At 30.1% G+C, this 21291-nt stretch overlaps 1 protein-coding gene across 1 annotated transcript; it reads right to left on the minus strand.

Annotated features, from left to right (window-relative positions):
- Positions 1-4639: 4639 nt before the first annotated feature.
- LOC105130384 (ABC transporter G family member 5) lies at positions 4640-7001 on the minus strand. Its single transcript, XM_011032867.1, has one exon. The coding sequence runs from the start codon at positions 6792-6794 to the stop codon at positions 4800-4802; it is 1995 nt and encodes a 664-aa protein (XP_011031169.1). The 5' UTR covers positions 6795-7001; the 3' UTR covers positions 4640-4799.
- Positions 7002-21291: the final 14290 nt, after the last annotated feature.

A 21291-nucleotide genomic window follows, 5' to 3' on the forward strand; every position in this document is an offset into this window, starting at 1 on the left:
CGGAGTCGGTTAGTGGCTGGAACAGCGGAGAGAGAAAGTGACAAAAAAAAGTTGTAGAAACTAGGCAAAGAGGTTGGTTTTCGGTCAATTTTGGACCTGATATTCTCCTCCCTCAGGCCATCAACTTCGCCTTTATTTATAGCTGGTGAAAGAGGATAATCTCGTCTACACAAGGAAAAAAAACTCAGCCCTTAATTCAGTCAGGAAACATCCCAACCGTTGGCTCAAAGTGTGCCTCATGAGTTGTTCAATTTGTAAAAAAGGCTGCCTGAGTTGGCTATTTTAGGCCGGCGTCGGCGCCGTCTCGTCACCATTTAGACTGAATTGTTTAGTTGGAATTGTAAAGCAACTACACGAGATCATTCTCGTGCACTTTTTGTTAGATTTGACGGAGCAATGAAGTATTAAATGCATATAAAAAGTAGCCACCCGGGCAGCAATTCCGGGCAAAAACGGGAAGACAGTGAACAGTGTCGAACGACGCGTCGTCTGTTTTTTTTTTTTCTTTTCAAAACATCGCCGTTTTGGATTAATTAGGGATTTTTAATGATTTTCAATCCAGCCTTCCAGTTTTTAATTGATTTCAATTAAACCCCTAATTAACCCTAAATTCTTGATTTAATGCAATTAAGCCCCTGGAGAACTTCAATTGGAACCCTGAAGTTATGTGACTTTTACAATATGGTCCTTGGCATTGGATTTTGTCAATTAAACCCCTAATTAACCATTAAACTTTCAATTTTTTCAATTTCACCCTTGGTTTTGTCAATTAAGCCTCTTAATTTTGGCGCCTTTTACAGATTGGTCCTTGGATGCGAATGTTTTCAATTTAACCCCTAATTGATCCAAAAATTTAATTTTCTTGCAATTTGGCCCCTAATTTCAATCAATTAACTTGGTAAAAATTAAATTTGATCTTTTAAAATTTCAATCTTCTCAATTAAGCCCAAATTAGGCTACCAAACTTAATTTTTCACCAATTAAGCCTCAAATAAAATTAATTTGACCCATTTTAAAGTATAATTAAGTCCTTACACTTAATTAAATCCTTCAATTAGACCCAAATTAATTCTTAAACATAATTAAAATTTAATTTAGCTCATAATTAAATCAAATTGGCCTATTAAAAATTTAATTATGTTCATGGACTTGCAAATTTATCTAATAATCATTTAATTTGACCTTGAATTTTTTTTTTTCATTTTTAGGCACAATAAGATACAATTAAGTCTTGAACTTCCTCTAAATTGCAGCTTAATTTTTTTTTTATTTTTAGGCACAATGAGATACAATTAAGCCTTGAACTTCCTCTAAATTGCAGCTTAATTCCCTAGTCTACTTTGTTTATGTTGTCAACCATTATTTTTTTGTTTTGAAAAGAAAATTAATATTTTGAGGGAATAACTCAAAATTGGTTCATGATAGTTCACATTTGATGTTTAATCTACATAATACCGAAATTGACTTTTAGTTTTCTCTCAAATCTCACGTAATCCATGTTAATTCTAATTAAATAACAATTAAGCATGTTTAAACTTGATGTCAAAGTTTAAATTCGAAGGAGTGTGTTATATGTTTTATACAAAAAACAAAAGTATTTTGTAGCCTCATCCATGGATTGAGATCATGATTGTTTGATTAGGTATGAGCAGTGACAATTAGGTATGAGCAGTGACGTTTATAATTTATTGTGATTTTCTATTCTCTTTATATTCGGCTCTCTTCACAGATTAGATTCAATGTAAATAACTATTTGTAATTATTTCTAAAGTAATATAAAGTTTCTCGGTTTTATTTCAGAAATTACATTTAAATATTTGAATTTTTTATTAATAAGTAGGTAAATACAATCGTTATTAAATTCCTTTCAACTAAATAAATTTACTTACAAAGCTAATGATATAGAACCTTCTTGGGTTGAGTTTATAATTAAATGGACTCGACCGGGTTAAAAAATTAATTTATATATATATGAGTAACAAATTGTTTATAGTAAGATTTAAACTTTGGTATCTTTTATTAACTAAAAAGTTTAACCAACTCATCAAGATTAATATGTTAAAAGAGTATAAAATTAATTAAAATTATTCAGATAATTAATTAATTATATCTACTCGTTGATCTATCATGCTAACCCACAACATAATATTCCATATCCTAGTTAGGTCAGGTCTTGAGTTGAGTATGGGCAAAACTCTCGCTATTTCTCGAATCGTTATTGGCTTTCCTTTTCTTTCTCTTTTTCTTTTTCAATTTGGTAATTATAAATTAAAAAGAAATCTTAATGGAAACATGAATTGTGTTCACAGTTCATGCCATTAACAAAACAATAAATGGTGTGGCTGGCTAAATCATGGTAGCCACACCCACAAAATATTTTTTTAATTAATAGTGATTTGTTTTTTTAGTAATTTTTTTAATTTAATTTTTTATCAACCTAATCTTTTTTATTCAGTTTTTTCTTTAATTTTATTCTTTAATAATAAAATATTTTGAAAATTATGTTTTGTATTTTTACTTGATTTCCTTTCAATTAGATTATATACTGGTCTTACAAATCTATTTTTTTTTTATTTTAGCCTTCAATATTAGATTTATTGGAAGTAAAACTTTTTTTTTTAATTTATGTTTTATAAATTGATTCTGATCTCATAATTCAGCTCGTGAGTTTAACAAGTTAACTTGAGTTGATTCTAGTTATTTTTTTGTTTTTTTTTAATTATGTTTTTCTCAATTTCTTCTTTTAATATTATGTTAGTTGAAAAATGAGTTTTATAATTTTTTATATTTTAATTTATATGAGATTATCCTGATCTTATGCCTCAAGTTGGGGTATAATAGGTTTACTCGTATTGACTCTGTTTAATTTTTTGAGTCCTTTTTTAATTGAATATTTTTTTAATTGGGCTTTGTAATCTTTTTTTTATTTACTTTTCATAGGATTGTATTAATCTCATGACTTACATTGCAGGTTTGATATGTTGACTCAGTTTATTTATTTAAATATTTTTTTAATTGAATATAACTTTTTTTTATTTAACCCTCCAACAACTCAATCTTCTTTTTTTTGATAGGTTTTTTTTTAATTTTTTTTTAGCATTAGGTTTTTTTAGAATTGGATTTCATAATTTTTTTTAATTTATTTCATATGGAGTTATCCCCGTCCCATGAATTTTTATTTTTTATTTTTTATTTCAACATTTAACATTAGATATATTAGAAATGAAGCTTTATAATTTTATTTTTATAATTTTTTATTTTATAATCTAGGTGAAGGATTTAACAATTTAACTTAGGTTAACATGGATTTTTATTTATTTATTAATTTTATCTTTCGACATTAGATTGAATGAAAATTAAACTTCATAAAAAAATTTTCAATTTTGTTTTCTGTAGGGTATCATATCTTGAGACCCGGGTTCTGGAAATTGATTAAAAATTATTTTTTATAAATTAAACATCCAAGAATCTTTAAATCCACCTAATTAGGATTATTTTATATGCATTAGAATCTTAAATTAAGCTATCGCTTTACTTTGCTATAAAATATAGAGAAATGATCCAATTCCATGGACACTTGATTAAGCCCATTCTCCAACCACCAAAAACCTCCTTGGATTTTTTAACATCATCATGGCGTTATCTATGAAAAATTAATCAAGAAATCATCAACTCGTTAGAACTTGTTTTTGATAAAAAATTATCAATGATAGTTTTACTGAAACAGAATACTTCTGTGTATGAGTTAGTCAATAAATTTATCATTGATTGAATAAGAGTGAAAATATCGATAAACAATTTCATCAATAAATTTAAAAATTCTGTAGTGAAATTCCATAAATACTAGTCACCACATAATGTTTGATGAAAATCATCCTCGCACATTTGGCGAGACTCCATTGCACTTAAATGGAGGTGAAGCTATGCCAGTAGTTGTAATGTGTTGTAGACACATGCTGTCCATTATGAACTTTGGGCTCATGAACAATTTCTTTTGAACAGTGAAAGTGTTGAGGAGACTTGGAAGAAAACGAGCAACGAATGAATGTTTCTGGCATCTTGAGATGTAGCATATTATTTTGTCCATCATTTTTGTATGCGTGATCATTTGATTCTCATTCACTTTGATTAATCAACATCCATTGAACTAGATGACGTTAACGAATCAGAAGGGGTCGTGAACATTAACGAATCAGAAGGGGTTGTGAACATTAATCCCATGGGAGAGACAGATCAAGAAGCATGAAAGTTCTCCATGACAAGAACCTGATCGCTCTAGCTGGACAAGCAGACCCTTTTTACCAGTTCCTGATTTCTTGCTTTACAAAAAAGGGTGCATCTGTGTGATGGATGGTTTGTCCATTGGCTAACTGCAATCGAGAGAACAGTTCACCAGTTTAAGTTATAGTAATCTTACATGATTGATTATTTCATCTTGTTGAAAAATAACCTCTGGCAGCAATCCTCACCTTTTTGGACTCGTTTTTACCACACTCACAACAAGCAACAACTTCTCCATATGGTTTCCATCTTGAGATGTGTAACTGTTTAAACACCCTTTTTTTTTACCGGATTCCAAAGCTCTCATATCACTGTGCTTAAAGAAAATCCAAAAGTGAAGGAAATAAGAACAGAACAGAACAGAGAAGGCTCATGATTTATATGTATTGGGCTTAGTTCTTTATTATTTTGATATTAAATCTTTGGCTTCTATCTTAAGTAAATTCCAAAAACATGTGAACTATCTTGTTCACAATCGTGAGAGAGAGAGAGATAAAGAGATTCAGCAGAATCATATATCAGACAAGTGTTCCCTTGAAACTGCTGATGCCAGGACAACATCTAAACCTAAGAATGACATAAGAAATGAACCTGTAAAGCAAGATGAAACACACCATGATCACCACATTTCTCCACTTTTCATCCTCTCTATATCCTTCTTCTCTAAGCAAATCTTCTGCATTAACCATGCATTTCCCAAACATGTATTCCAAGCATTTGCCTGAATTTGAGAACTCATTTATCAGAAACCCTTCAAATGGATACTTAAACAGCGATATATAGTGCATGAAGATCCAATAATTTGGTATTCCATGCTTCGATGTGAAGTAGCCGGAGAACAAGAAGAATGACCCCATCACCCCTGAAATAACTGAATTTCCAACGATGAAGTTAGGCACTAGAGCACTGAAACACACCACAACTGAATTCGCTGTGTAGAGAATCAACCAAATCAACAACAGGAAATGCATGAATGCAATGAAATTTGGATTGAGCCCCACTAGCCAATATAGTGGAATTGTGAATAGTATGGCAAGGATGAGTAGAAATGGCAAGTAAACTAGTCCATTGGCAATGACATATGATGAGACTCTATAGCTCCCACAAGATGTCTCCTTCATAAGAATCTCCCTTTCTTGCAAGAAGATTGGTAGAGCTTCTGTTGTGCAAGATAACAAGAAAGTCAATATAAAAGCAAATAGGCCTACCCTTTCTTCTGCTCCAATCAAATCATCTTCAACTTTGTAGAAGATAGAGCCCAAAACAAGTCCAGAAATCAGCATTTGAATTGTCCGGCATGCGAAAAGCTCCTTGGTTCTGAAAATGTTCTTGGAGAACCTATGAGTGAGGATCAAAGTTTCTTGCAACCTTGAATTAGCAAAACCAAGAGGAAAATCAAACTCAACATTGATAATTTCCTCATCAACTACTTTCGATTGCTGAAAGAGCTGTTGAAGAGTGAACTTGCCACTTCTACCCTCGCCAACTTCTTCAATTCTCTTCTTCTGTGGTTTTGTTGATGATGATGTTAGCACTTGGGGTTGCATTTCTTTCTGCAAGACTTCTCTTTGCTGTTGAATGGTTTCAATGGACTCAATGGCAAATTCAACAACATTGACATGAATAGGAAGATGCATTCCCATTGTCCTTAAATTAACACCAAGCTGATCCACCGTGCCATGATGCAAGACTGATCCATTAGCCATCATAAGTATTGAGTTGAACAACTTCACAATCCGAAATCCGGGTTGATGAATGCTCAGTATTATGGTTCGACCTCTTGTCTCTGCCATGACCTTGAGCATATCAATAATTTGTAAAGCAGAAGTGCTATCAAGACCAGAAGTTGGTTCATCAAGAATTAGCACTTCAGGATCATGAATGGCATCAACTCCTATCGACACACGACGCCTTTCTCCGCCTGATATCCCACGAATCCTGTCGTCGCCAACTCGAGTCATGGCTACGTGATCCAGGCCTAACTCCTTCATCAGGGACTTAACATTAGAGCTCAGTTGAGCTTGAGGAAGCCTTAGACGCAGCTTGGCACTAAACATGAGTGTTTCTTCGACTGTAAGGAGGGGAAAGAGGGTGTCTTTTTGTGTGACATAGCCTGAAATCTTCTTGAACCGAGCTTTGTCAATAGGGTGTTGGTTGACAAAAATGGTACCATTTTGTGGGGTGAGTTTCCCAGCTAGGATTTCAAGCAAGGATGATTTCCCAGCTCCACTTGGACCAACAATGGCAAGGATTTCCCAAGGCTTTGCTTTGCAAAAAACATCTTTCAAGACATGCTTGGCTCCAAGGCTTGCTTCTTCGAGATCCATCACTTGCTTTGGTTCTTCATTTATTTCTTGCTTTTTGGTGAAGATTTTAAAAGGGTGCTCTCTTTTCTTGGTGGATATTTTGTAGGAAATCCCTATTGCTTCAACCTCACAACCTTGCTTCTTCATTGCTATTTTTCGCTCAAATTTTTGGTTTGGTTTCTCAAGATTCAACCAGTTTATTGGCATCACTAGCTAATATGTACGGCTGTTCTTGGTTTTTTTCTTTTTCTCCCAATGGGAACAAAAAGCAAGAAATAGTAGAACAATTACTGGATGGCTCAGAGGACTTGGAGGGTAGTGACAATTTCAGCCTAGAAATTGTTACAAGAGCTTCACGTGAAATTGTTCTTGATATTTTTTTGGTATTTATTTTGTTATGGAAAATTGGATAGTTCACATGTTTTGCTACGTGTAATCTTATAGTTTCTCGTTGTAAGTTTGGTGTTTTCCACTCAATAATAGTTTGTATTTTCATTTGAGAAACAAAGATTCTTAAGAAAATCAAAATTAACAAAAAAAAGAAGAAGGCTAAACCATGTTTTGGTCCCCCATGTTCTCAGCAAGTTAGTGTCTTAGCCTTCGTAATTCAAATTCGGTCAATGACATAAATCACATAATAAAAAATGACCAAATTGCATTTTTTATAAAATGGGGACTGAATTGAACATTCCAGCAACCTCTAAGCTAGGATCTTCCCTATTCAACAAATTTTAGCTGGTTGTAGGCGATATCTATCGTGTTAAAAAATAAACGTAATTGCAGAAAATAATTAGCCAGGTTTCTGGTAGTGTATGATGTATGCTTCAAGTCTCCTCACTCGGAAAAATAAAATAAATTAATCAACCATTTTGGAAGCATATGCATGCAGGAAGCTACCTCCATATGAGTGAAAAGTTAAGCATGGGACCCATTAGGGGCTCAAATATGTGGCTGAAATCACATTAAATTATAGTAGCTAGTAGCCTTTGAAATCTTTTCTATTAGTAGGATACAGCACCATTGTCAATCGACCATGGCTGCTGATAATCGACCCATGGCAGTGACGGTTTTCTACGCTTCAATCTGTTTTTTTTTAACAAAAAAATAAATCCAGGAGATCTAATTAATGTTAAACTTCTTAGAAATTGTAATAAGAAGTGTTAAAACATTAAAACATCAGTTTGAGGTATCTGTAATCATGTTCTATAGGCATATAAAACTCATCGATATCATGAAAGTATACAAAGTTTTTAACATTGTTTTTTTATTTTTTTACTGTTGACTTAATTTCTTCGTTATGTCAATTCTTAGCATAATTACAAACTAATCGACATCTTCTGCAATTCAAAATATTTTCTAGTTCAACTATTTCAATTGATATATCTCAAAAGCAATCTTTCTTACCATGTTCAAGACTCATATTTATTTATTTGCTTGCAAGTATCATCAAATATATATCATTGGGAAAAAATGGATTTAGGAGGAGATTCCTCTCTCCAGTTCCCAGCTCCTTCTGAGCTCCACAACTAGCTAGTCAGCAGAATCAAGTTTCCATACTGTAAAAGGAAAAGACAAGGGGCAAAAGGATGGATGAGGCAAAATGATCATGGCAGGAGAAAGAATCATTTACGTGGCTGAGAATTAACTTGACAAGAGATCAAAGTTCTGCATGTAGGTTGCGGGGCCGAAGAGATTTGTAGTTTTACCTTTAAGTGGCACTTTTTTCAAACTTGGAGTACTGCTAGCTCTCCTCGAAATCAAAGAAAAAAAAGCCTCATGTGGTGATGATGCTGTCTAGAGATTTGTTCATGTTTACAAATGCACGTAGCAGTAAGAACCCGTGACTTGATCCCCTCCCTGAGCTGGCCATTTCTGTGGTCGCTCAGGCACTCTGTGGACTCCATCTTCTTGCCCCACCAATCATGCTATCTACTTTGGCTAGAGAAATTACAGCCCACCCGTGAACCTTTTCCTCCTCCACCACCTTTCAATTATTCCACGTCGTTTTTCAGCAATTATTCAACATTGGAGGCGTATATGAAACATGATTGAATCATCCATTTATCTACATGTTTCTACCTGGTTGATGAATGGTAAACATGATGCATTTCTTAAGAATCACATTAATATAATATTATCGTGTAACTGGATCAGATTATAAGGTAATCAGGACTCCCTGAAACATTTCGACCTCTCAATTAAATTATTCCAATCAATGTTTTGTAAAAGAAAATAATTGTTTCGAAAATGACATGATTTTTTTCTGGTGCTGAAAATCACAATATATCAGTTCCCAAAGGCCATGTAGAGATTGTCTTATTTGCTCGGTAGCGAATAGGAAATCTCCAACCCTTTTGGCCCTTGACAACGCTGGTAGCTAGCTAGCTAGCTCAAGCAGACAGAGGCAGCCATGACCTAGTAATAGTATTATATCAAGCTTTTAATGTCAATATAATTGCCTTCCTGTTTTTATAATAAGGGTATAACTCAAATCCCAAGTGTAATTAAACCCTTTTTTCTGTTTTACAAGACAGAAAATCTCCAGCCAGTAATCAAAATCAAGTTGCTTGGTTGACTTTGGGCAGCCTAGTTTTGCTTAGCTCCTCGGATTAAAACAAACTATAGATGGAATCTTCGTTTATAATCCATCTCATTTTTGTTGTTTCCTCGAAGAAAAAAGATTAATCTCTGGAAACCATACACATATAGACAATTGCATGTACAATTGGTTACGACTAAAAAAGGATCAAATCCTTTATTTTGAACAACTGTAACACTGGTTGTGTCAAGTAATTAGCTAGAGTACTGTTGTCATTTGTTAATGACAGACTGATGGTTTAGTTTTTTTGTGAGAAACAGTCTATAGGGTTGATCAGACCTTGTCTTTATTTAGGTTTAGCTTGCTTAACCACTAGTATTTCTTCAAATCTGACGATCAAGACAGGATGCCAAGAAATGTATATAGTTTGCAGTCATGTAAGACCAAATTGATTAGTTGTAAGATATATGCCATGGAATAAATTATATTAAGATTATAATGGTTGGAATTATTTGGAATCTGAACCTCAAGTACATGAAGGGTATATATACCATGAAGGCATCCACTGATCATGATAAACAAGGGATTCCAGTCGAGTCTATCCAAAAAGAGTTCCATATTGTATTTATTACATTCACAAGATAATCATCCTCGCTTTTTTATTATAAAATATTTCTCAAGATAATAATAATAATAATAGTTGTTGTTGTATTCTTCTATGTATTTGTTGCTTATATATTTATGTTTAAATTACAAGAAAAATAGAATTAAATGAGCTCAATTTTTTACTGTGACCCTAAATATAAAAAGTTATAGATTTGAATAGTATAAATATCATTTTATTATTGTAAAACAATTGATTAAATTAGAAATTAGGAGTAAAAATATTTTTTTCATATGATACATTCCTCATTGCAAGATTGATTCAAGACAAAATAGTCCGGACATGTTTTTTTATTATAATATAATGATTATTTTACTCTTAAAAACAAAAAATAATAATCTTTAAACAAGGTGTCCTTTTATTTTTTAAAAAATAAATTGTCAAGTTACAATCATATCCTTAGAAGGCAAAAAAAAAAATTAATGGACAGAAAAGCTTCTTTCTTTTTTTATTTTTTTAAATAGTAAAATGATAAAACAATTAAAAAAAACAAAAACTATTTATAAAGGTGTTTTAGTTTTTTCTAACTACTGCTTTTATTATTTGGGCCGCCCCGTCTATCTGGTAGGCATCCAAACCTTAGCTGTTTTCACTTTTCATTGCAATAATACGAGTGAGAATATAGCAGGGCTTTTCTTTTCTGTACTTTCCTTGGTACGAAAAAAATAAAATAAAATAAAAATAAATAAATAAAAGAGGAATACAGGAGGCTGTTTCATGTCCCATTAGGAAGTGGGTTAATGTTGTGTGAAGCACTTATACTCCTTTTTTTTTTTTGTTGTCTTTATACCAATATTTTATATTAATTTTTTTTTTATCATGATTAGATCCTTAAATCAACATAGTTAAATGATGGCATATAATACACGAGACGAAATATTTAATTGATGTTTAATTTGGTTCCAAACTTTTTAAAAGATTTTAGTTTTGTTCTTATATTTTATTTCTCTTACAAATAAGTCCTTAATTGAAGTGTTTTTGTTATTATAATTTACAATAAATGCAATTAGTTCCTTAATAATTTTCTTCAATTAAGTTCTTGCATGTCAAATCTTAAACTTGGTCAAAATTGTGAAATAAATATATAATATTATAGAAAATAAAATTCTTAGTTTTCAGTGAGTATATCTATTTAGATCCTCTTAACTCTTATATTATTCATCAATCCATTTTAAATTGTATAAAAAAATATTTTTATAAAAAAATCCTATATTTATGATAATATATATGAGAAAAGAATCAAAGTTAAAGTAAAATCACTTTAGTGACCTAGAAAATAATAATAATTTATAATTTAATAAGATTTTTTGTTTCCTGTAATATCAAATAAAATATTATGAGAATGTTTTTTCTTCTCTTATCTTTTTTAAATTTATTTCCTTGTATTTTGTCTCAATTTTTTTAAGTTGATAACTTTGAAATTTTAAGGTTTTATTGCCTACAATATCATATATCTATTGTCATAATTATGACTAAGTTTAAGATTTGACATGTAGCTAGACAACTAATTAAAAAAAAATACCATATAGGAACTAAATTTCATTTAATCTAAAATACAAGTACCAAAAAAATAATTAAGAACTTATTTGTAAGAAAAATAAAAATATAGGAAACAAAATTAAAGTTTTGATAAATATTGAGGACCAAAATATATATATCAATTGACAGAATGACCTATCAATAACAAAAATTTAACATATAGAATTGATATAAAGATAAAATAATAATAATAATAATAATAAATACAGGACGTGTGACATTATTAACCTCCTAGGAAATTAAACAATATGTTTACGGAATGCTCCATATATCACTATATTAATTATAGGTATAACATCAACCTAATCGATTAATTATGATAAGACTGGCAAACTAGGGTTTGGCCTAGCGGTGGAAGGGGCTTGTCTCCTTCCATTGCATCTGGGTTCAAGCCCTAGCGTGCATGCCTGTCACCCCCGCGGTGCCTTACATGCCTACTGGGTTTGCAGGATATTCAGTGGGCCGTAGGGATTAGTCGTGGTGCGCGCAAGCTGACCCGGACACCCCACGTAAATCAAAAAAAAATTATGATAAGACTGAAAAAATAAAAATTATGATAAGAATGAATTCAAACATTGTGTGATGGGCAACGAACTTCTTAACTTTGTGTGTACCATTGTCGACAGCAGATAGCATATTTTTTCACATCAACATCAACGTTGTTGGTCTCGTAATTTCACATTTCAAGCACTAAACAAATAAATTAAACCACCACTTCAAAACTTCCCAGTATCAAAAAAAAAAAAACACTACCAAAAAATTATTAAATAAAAATAAAAATATTGATAGGTAAAATTCATTGGTAAATAATAATGATTTTTGTTGACAAAATGTTACTTTATATTTTCTATCGGTATTCATTGATAAAGACTATCCATGCATCCAAAAACTACTGAACATATGACATGACATCATTTAATATCATTCACATAGTGTAGTGGGTGAGATCACGATGCACCATTCTGATTGTGAAGTCTATAAACAGTTTAATAGGATGCATCATCAATTTTTAATAAAACCATAAAATTTATATGTTGGGTTATGTATAGACAGATTCAATCTATTCAGTTTATTTGTTACACCATATTCTTTTGCGCCAGTAATACTCACAGTTTAACACTTGTCATCGAGAATGTATATGAAACCAGAGTTCATGTTCTTATCTACAGTCATAGCCGGTCCTAATAGTCCGGGTAGGAAAATAGATGTATGTCCTTAATATTTGATTGATAAGTTGAAGCGATTATGGTCATCCAAAACTTTGACGTATAATGTCTTGAGAAAGCAAAATTTTCAGACGAAGGTATTTTTTATGTGGACTATCAATGTTTTTTTTGTGCATGAGATGATTTATGGTTGGAGCACGAATGAAAAATTAGAATCTTTATACTGTACAGAAAATAATAAGGTCTTCACGCTAACAAACTATGATAAAACATCTTTTTTTTTTTTTTGCCAATAGGGATTCTTGTTAACCCATCACAAGTAATAAAAGAATAGAAATGTTTTTTTTGTAAGTAAAGTTGAAAGAAGTTTGCAACGCCGGTACTATCGAGTGAAGAATTATATGACATGGTCTCACAGTACAAAAGCATGGTGTTCGGTTTTCAATTTGGTGAGTAAAAGTTTTATGGTTTTGGTGTGACCCACAATTTGGCTTAACGAAGTATTTTTTAGGATCTTCTTTCTTAGAAGACTGACTCCTCCACCATAATCGAGATGTTATGCATATAAAAAATAACATGTTTGAAAATATTTTTAACACAATGGTAAACATAAAAGGGAAGACAAAGAATAATAAGAAAACTATAATGGCTATATCTTTGTTTTATCATTGTATAAATATAGAGTTGGTTTATGATGGGTCATAGGTCACAAAGTTCAAAGTTGGCTTCATTTTAGAGAAAAATACACTATTACTTGCCTATCAATAGCTTAAGAGTTTGTATTTTTTATGGATATGCTTCGAACATATTTAAATTAGTGAATTTAAATAATGACAAATTATATGGAATAAAAAGTCATGACTACCATGTATTTATGCAAACACTCATTCTTCTTGCTTGTTGAGATTTTTTGTCAAAAGAAATATGAAATGCACTCATAAAGATCAATAACTTTTTTAGAGATATATGCTTTAACAAGTTGCATACTCAAATACATAAAAAAACTCAAAACAAATATCATCCAAACAATCTATAAACTTAAAATGATATTACCTATATTTTTTCCCTACTCAATTGAGCATCTGCCAATACATCAACCATTCAAGGTAAAAGTTGGAGGCCCTGTCCAATATAAATGGATATATTTATTCAAGAGGTTAGGGGTTACATATTCATTCTAATTAAATTTCTATTGTCTTTTTTAAAAAAATTTAAAATATTCATTTAACTTCATGCATAACTTGTTCAACCTAAAGAAAAAAGTTAAAAACAAGGCGCATATTGAAGTTTTGATATGCGAGGTTTATATTGTTGAAGAGATCTCAATATTTATCTCATATTATTTTGAGTCTCATTTAATAACAAGAATCAATCTCGTTCCAAGACACAATGATGATAAGGAAGTGCATTCAAGTGAGAATTTTTTGATATTTTCCCATCCTGAACGACATATACCAAAATACAGTGAGGAAAAGATACTTGACAAAAATCAAGTTCAAACATGCATATAATTATATGCTATTTAACTATAATGAATTGAGACCTTTTATTTAGTAAGTACAATAGTAACATGTTGTTGTTTTAAAATATTTTTTCTCTTATACTATCATAAAGTAATAGATTGAAAAATTGCTAGTGAGAAGATCGTTATCATATTAAGTTAAAAAAAACTAACCATTCTAATGCCAAAATAAAAGGAATTATCTTTTTATTTGATATTGAAAATACATCTTATATATAAATTCATAATCTTGGATACTAACATAATACAAAATATTTTTTTTAGTGTTTTTGAATTTAATATGTATAAGTTTTATGTATAAGTTTGTAATCCCATATTTAAAATGGAATATATCTTCTTTTGATATTTTTGAAATATGGGCTAAGTTATCATGAATTCAGTAATCTAGTTATAAAATTCAAAATGCATGCAAGTATATATTTTGCAAAAATGATAAAACATAACATGTATGTATGTATGTTTGTGTGTGTGTGTATTAAGCAAAAACATGATTTTTGTATTTTTAGAGATTTGGCCGTAAACAAATTAAAATAAAAATTGTATTTTTTAAAGAAAAGATTTTTTTTTTTTAGGGAATCAATTTGTTTTGTATTTAAAAAACACATCACGCCTAGGTCATAATTTTAAATATTAAATATGTGAGGATAGAAACAAAAGTGAGGAAATCAAAATTGATTCCGAAGTCAAACATTTGAAAATTTAACTAAAGCCCGTTCAACGAAACACAATAACATGTTTTAAATCAAACAAGATATTAATTTAAAAATAAATTATTTAATATTTGAATTCAACTCTAAAGCAAGTAAACACCAAACCCAAACATAAAACATGAATTAAAAATTAAATCTCAATTAGCAATCACATTCTCATAAAATAAAAGTACAAGCCTACACAAATTATCAAATAAAAAACAAATATAAGTTCAAATCAATAGTATCCATACAGTCCAAAAATTATATAAAATAATAAACAAATAAAATTTGTCCTAAATTTCACAATATTTTAGCAATTTATCCAAGAAAAGGTTTGAATTTATAGATGGATCTTTTGAGAGTGTTTGAAATGTCTAAGATATATTGAAATTAGGTTAAAAATGTTACTAGAAAAATGGTGGTGCATGTACTACATGCCACCACCACTAATGACAAGTGGATTCGCACACCATCACCAATTAAAGAGCGAAAAACCTGGTGGATCTCATGCTTTTTGATCTTCTTTTCACTCCTACACTAGTGGTGTTTCTCCATACTCTCTAAAGAGGGAGATTTGGCATTTCAAAGCTCCAGTCCTCTTTTCTTTTCTTTCGCCAGTGGTTAAGATCACTGTTGTATGTAGAAGTAATCCATATAAATAATTTGTTTTGCTTTGCTTTTTTATCCTCTAAACAGATCTGCTTCTCTCCACCTTAGGTGGTTTCTCCTTCTATTGTTTGCTGCCACTATGGATTGTTATGGGTCTATTACGAAGAGTGTCTGGCGTTGTAGTGTCATCGTCTACGGGTGTTGTTGAAGCTTATCTCGATGGTTAGTGGTGCTATGATGGAAGAAAAAAAGACATGTTGTTAGTTTCAAGTTTGGGAGTTTGTGATGATGTTGGGTTGTTGTTGATGGTGACTTTATGGTTGATTTTGCTAGTGTTTGGGTGTTTATTTGTTGGTGGGTTTGTTGTGGGCCTTAAGAGGAGATAACTAATTGACAACTAAGTTTAGGTTTTGTTGATGACAATGCTGGCTAATTTGGGTTACGGTGGATGGTGATAATGGGAGTATAGGATGACTTAAAAAAGAAGAGGAGAGGTTAATGGTATAATGGTTGGTCGGTGATGGATAAGAGAAAATAAGGGTGAGACTTTATTGGAGAAGGGGGGGAATGGGTCTACTTATTTTTTTTTTTTGGTCTTGGTAAGTTAGCAGGTGGGCTTGTTAAGATGGAACTTTTTGAGTTTCTTGTGAAAAAGAGTGTTTTAGTGAAGAGTGTGTAAGTTGGAGAGAAAAAGTGTGGAAAAATTATTTGTTTGGTTTTTTTAGTTTTTAGCTCACCCTTTTAATGTACGGTGAAAATACCTATTTATAAGCAAAAACAATTTTGTTATTTAAAAATGTCTGGTTTCCAAGCAAACTTGGTGATCAAGTAATCTAGAAACAAATTGGTCCCTCAACTTTTTTTTTTAACATAATTAGTCCCTTTGTTTATTTTTTTCTTATTTTTTTTGTGTTTTCATTTTTTTTTGAAAAAGATCAACGCCAACTCAATAGGTAAAACCAACAATTTTGAAAATGACGTGTTAAAAGTTAAACACATTGAAAAAAAATAAAATGTGAATCCTTCTAGAACGACGCTAAAAATGCTAAAAATAACACAAATGCATCAATAATATATTTTTTATTTTTTTGTATGTTGAAAATATTAGAAAAAAACATGAGATTAAAAATTGGATTGTAATAATGAGATTGAGATAATTTCATAGAGAAAAACAAAAAAAATTAAGAAGTTAAATTCTCAATAAATTCAATGTTAAATGACATAATCAAAAAAAGAATTCAATTAAAAAAACACCCAAAAAACTTGAGTCAACCTACTAACCCGCAAAAATAGCCACCCGAATCATGAGACTATGATAATCACATAGAAAGTAAATAAATAAATATGAAGTCAAATTCTCGACATAATATCGAAGGATGAATTTGGAAAAAAAATTAATTAAAAAAATAACTTAATTCAACTCAAGTTAACCTACTAAACCCGAGCCATAAAATTAATTTAATTTTATAAAAAATAAATTATAAAATTTAATATCCATTAAAATCAATGGTAAATGATAAAATTGAAAAAAAAATTAGGATGTAATTGTAAAAAGACTTAGCATTTTACTGTTAATTGTTATTGTGAAATTCCAATAAATCTTAATATATGTTAATAATAATAATTAATAATAGGAGGGTAAGCTCTTTCTACGGGCCTCTGTGTGTCTCTTTTGCACCAAAAAAGTAAGACCCGTTCACTCTCGTTGACAAAAGAAATTAACGATATTTTATGACCTAGGAAATAATAATAATTCATAATTTAATAAGATTTTTTGTTTCCTATAATATCAAATAAAATATTATGAGAATATTTTTTTCTTATCTTATATTTTTTAAATTTATTTCCTTGTATTTTGTCTCAATTTTTTTAAGTTGATAACTTTGAAATTTTAAGATTTTATTGCCTACAATGTCATATATATATCTATTGTCATAATTTTGACCAAGTTTACGATTTGACATGTATCTAGACAACTAATTAAAAAAAAACATATAGGAACTAAATTTCATTTCATCTAAAATACAAGTACCAAAAAAATAATTAAGAACTTATTTGTAAGAAAAATAAAAATATAGGAAACAAAATTAAAGTTTTGATAAATATTGAGGACCAAAATATATATATCAATTGACAGAATGACCTATCAATAACAAAAATTTAACATTTAGAATTGATATAAAGACAAAATAATAATAATATAAATACAGGGACGTGTGACATTATTAACCTCCTAGGAAATTAAACAATATGTTTACAGAATGCTCCATATATCACTATATTAATTATAGGTATAGCATCAACCTAACCGATTCTAGGTGGTGGTCAAGTGGTAAAAACTTGGGACTAAGGGGTTTGCTCCCTCTGTGGTCTCAAGTTCGAGTCCTTGGTTACTCATATGATGGCTACTGGAGGCTTACATGGTCGTTAACTTCAGGGCCCGTGGGATTAGTCGTGGTGCGCACAAGCTGACTCGGACACCCACGTTAATCTAAAAAAAAAAATTATTATAAGACTGAAAAAAGAAAAATTATGATAAGACTGAATTCAAACATTGTGTGATGGGCAATGAACTTCTTAACTTTGTGTGTACCATTGTCGACAGCGGATAGCATATTTTTTTCACATCAACGTCAACGTTGTTGGTCTCGTAATTTCACATTTCAAGCATTAAACAAATAAATTAAACCACCGCTTCAAAACTTCCCAGTATTATAAAAAAAAAAACTACTAAAAAATTATTAAATAAAATTAAAAATATTGATAAATAAAATTTATTGGTAAATAATAATGATTTTTGTCAACAAAATGTTACCTTATATTTTCTATCAGTATTCACCAATAAAGATTATTCATATATCCAAAAACTACTGAACATATGATATGACATCATTTATATAATGTAGTGGATGAGATCACGATGCACTATTCTGATTGTGAAGTCTATAAAAAGTTTAATAGGATGCATCATCAATTTTTAATAGAATCATAAAATTTATATGTTGGGTTATGTACAGACAGATTCAATCTATTCAGTTTATTTGTTACACCATATTCTTTTGCGCTAGTGATACTCACAGTTTAGCACTTGTCATCATGTATGTGTATGAAACTAGAGTTCATATTCTTATCTATAGTCATACCCGATCCTAATAGTCCGGGTAGAAAAATAGATGTATGTTCTTAACATTTGATTGATAAGTTGAAGCGATTATGGTCATCCAAAACTTTGACGTATAATGTCTTGAGAAAGCAAAATTTTCAGACGAAGGTATTTTTTATGTGGACTATCAATATTTTTCTTGTGCATGAGATGATTTATGGTTGGAGCATGCATGAAAAATTAGAATCTTTATACTATACGGAAAATAATAAGGTCTTCAAGCTAACAAACTATGATAAAACATCTTTTTTTTATTGCCAACAGAGATTCTTGTTAACCCATCACAAGTAATAAAATAATAGAAATGATTTTTTTTGTAGGTAAAGTTGAAAGAAATTTTGCAACGCCTGTACTATCGAGTGAAAAATTATATGACATGGTCTCACAGTACAAGAGCATGGTGTTCAGTTTTCAATTTGGTGAGTAAAAGTTTTATGGTTTTGGTGTGACCCACAATTTGGCTTAACGAAGTATTTTTTAGGATCTTCTTTATTAGAAAACTAATCTCCTCCACCATAATCGGGATGTTATGCATATAAAAAATAACATGTTTGAAAATATTTTTAACACAATGATAAACATGAAAGGGAAGACAAAGAATAATAAGAAGATTATAATGGCTATATCTTTGCTTTATCACTATATAAATATAAAGTTGGTTTATGATGGGTCATAGGTTACAAAGTTCAAAGTTGACTTTGTCTTAGACAAAAATGCACTATTACTTGTCTATCAATAGCTTAAGAGTTTGTATTTTTTTTATGGATATGCTTCGAACATATTTAAATTAGTGAATTTGAATAATGACAAATTATATGGAATAAAGAATCATGACTACCACGTATTTATGCAAACACTCATTCTTCTTGCTTGTTGAGATTTTTTGCCAAAAGAAATATGAAATGCACTCATAAAGATCAATAACTTTTTTAGAGATATATGCTTTAACAAGTTGTATGCTCTACACATAAAAAAGCTCAAAACAAATATTGTCCAGACAATCTATAAACTTAAAATGATATTACCTCTATTTTTTCCCCACTCAATTGAGCATCTGCCAATACATCAACCATTCAAGGTAAAAGTTGGAGGCCTTGTCTAATATAAATGAATATATCTATTCAAGAGGCTAGGGGTTACATATTCATCATAATTAAATTTCTATTGTCTTTTTAAAAAAATTTAAAATATTCATTTAACTTCATGCATAACTTATTCAACCTAAAGAAAAAGGTTAAAAGGAAGGCGCATATTGAGGTTTTGATATGCGAGGCTTATATTGTTGAAGAGATCTCAATATTTATCTCATATTATTTTGAGTCTCACTTAATAACAAGAATCAATCGCGTTCCAAGATATAATGATGATAAGGAAGTGCATTCAAGTGAGAATTTTTTGATATTTTCCCATCCTGAACGACATATACCAAAATGCAGTGAGGAAAAGATATTTGACAGAAATCAAGTTCAAACATGCATATAATTATATGCTATTTAACTATAATGAATTGAGACCTTTTATTTAGTAAGTACAATAGTAACATGTTGTTGTTTTAAAATATTTTTTCTCTTATACTATCATAAAGTAATAGATTGAAAAATTGCTAGTGAGAAGATCGTTATCATATTAAGTTAAAAAAAACTAACCATTCTAATGCCAAAATAAAAGGAATTATCTTTTTATTTAATATTAAAAATACATCCTATATATAAGTTCATAATCTCGGATACTAACATAAAACAAAATATATTTTTTAGTGTTTTTGAATTTAATATCAAGAATATGTTTTATGTATAAGTTTGTAATCTCATATTTAAAAAGGAACATATCTTTTTTTGATATTTTTGAAATATGGGCTAAGTTATCATGAATTCAGTAATCTAGTTATAAAATTCAAAATGCATGCAAGTATATATTTTGCAAAAATGATAAAACATAACATGTATGTATGTATGTATGTTTGTGTGTGTGTGTGTGTGTGTATTAAGCAAAAACATGATTTTTGTATTTTTTAGAGATTTGGCAGTAAACAAATTAAAATAAAAATTGTATTTTTTAAAGAAAAGATTTTTTTTTTGTTTTTTTGGAAGGAATCAGTTTGTTTTATATTTAAAAAACACATCACGTCTAGGTCATAATTTTAAATATTAAATATGTGAGGATAGAAACAAAAGTGAGGAAATCAAAATTGATTCCGAAGTCAAACATTTGAAAATTTAACTAAAGCCCGTTCAACGAAACACAATAACATGTTTTAAATCAAACAAGATATTAATTTAAAAATAAATTATTTAATATTTGAATTCAACTCTAAAGCAAGTAAACACCAAACCCAAACATAAACCATGAATTAAAAATTAAATCTCAATTAGCAATCACATTCTCATAAAATAAAAGTACAAGCCTACACAAATTATCAAATAAAAAACAAATATAAGTTCAAATCAATATAATCCATACAATCCAAAAATTATATAAAATAATAAACAAATAAAATTTATCCTAAATTTCATAATATTTTAGCAATTTATCCAAGAAAAGGTTTGAGTTTATAGATGGACCTTTTGAGAGTGTTTGAAATGTCTAAGGTATATTGAAATTAGATTAAAAATGTTACTAGAAAAATGGTGGCGCATGTACTACGTGCCACCACCACTAATGACACGTGGATTCACATATCATCACCAATTAAAGAGTGAAAAACCTGGTGGATCTGATGCTCCTTGGTCTTCTTTTCACTCCTACACTAGTGGTGTTTCTCCATACTCTCTAGAGAGGGAGATTTAGCTCTAGTCCTCTTTTCTTTTCTT

This window comes from Populus euphratica, unplaced genomic scaffold (assembly GCF_000495115.2).
Source record: "Populus euphratica unplaced genomic scaffold, PopEup_1.0 scaffold45.1, whole genome shotgun sequence".
Lineage (NCBI taxonomy): Eukaryota > Viridiplantae > Streptophyta > Magnoliopsida > Malpighiales > Salicaceae > Populus > Populus euphratica.

What these genes read in the sequence shown, in the direction of transcription:
- LOC105130384 (XM_011032867.1), bottom strand. Translation starts at nt 6,794, where the DNA reads ATGCCAATAAACTGGTTGAATCTTGAGAAACCAAACCAAAAATTTGAG.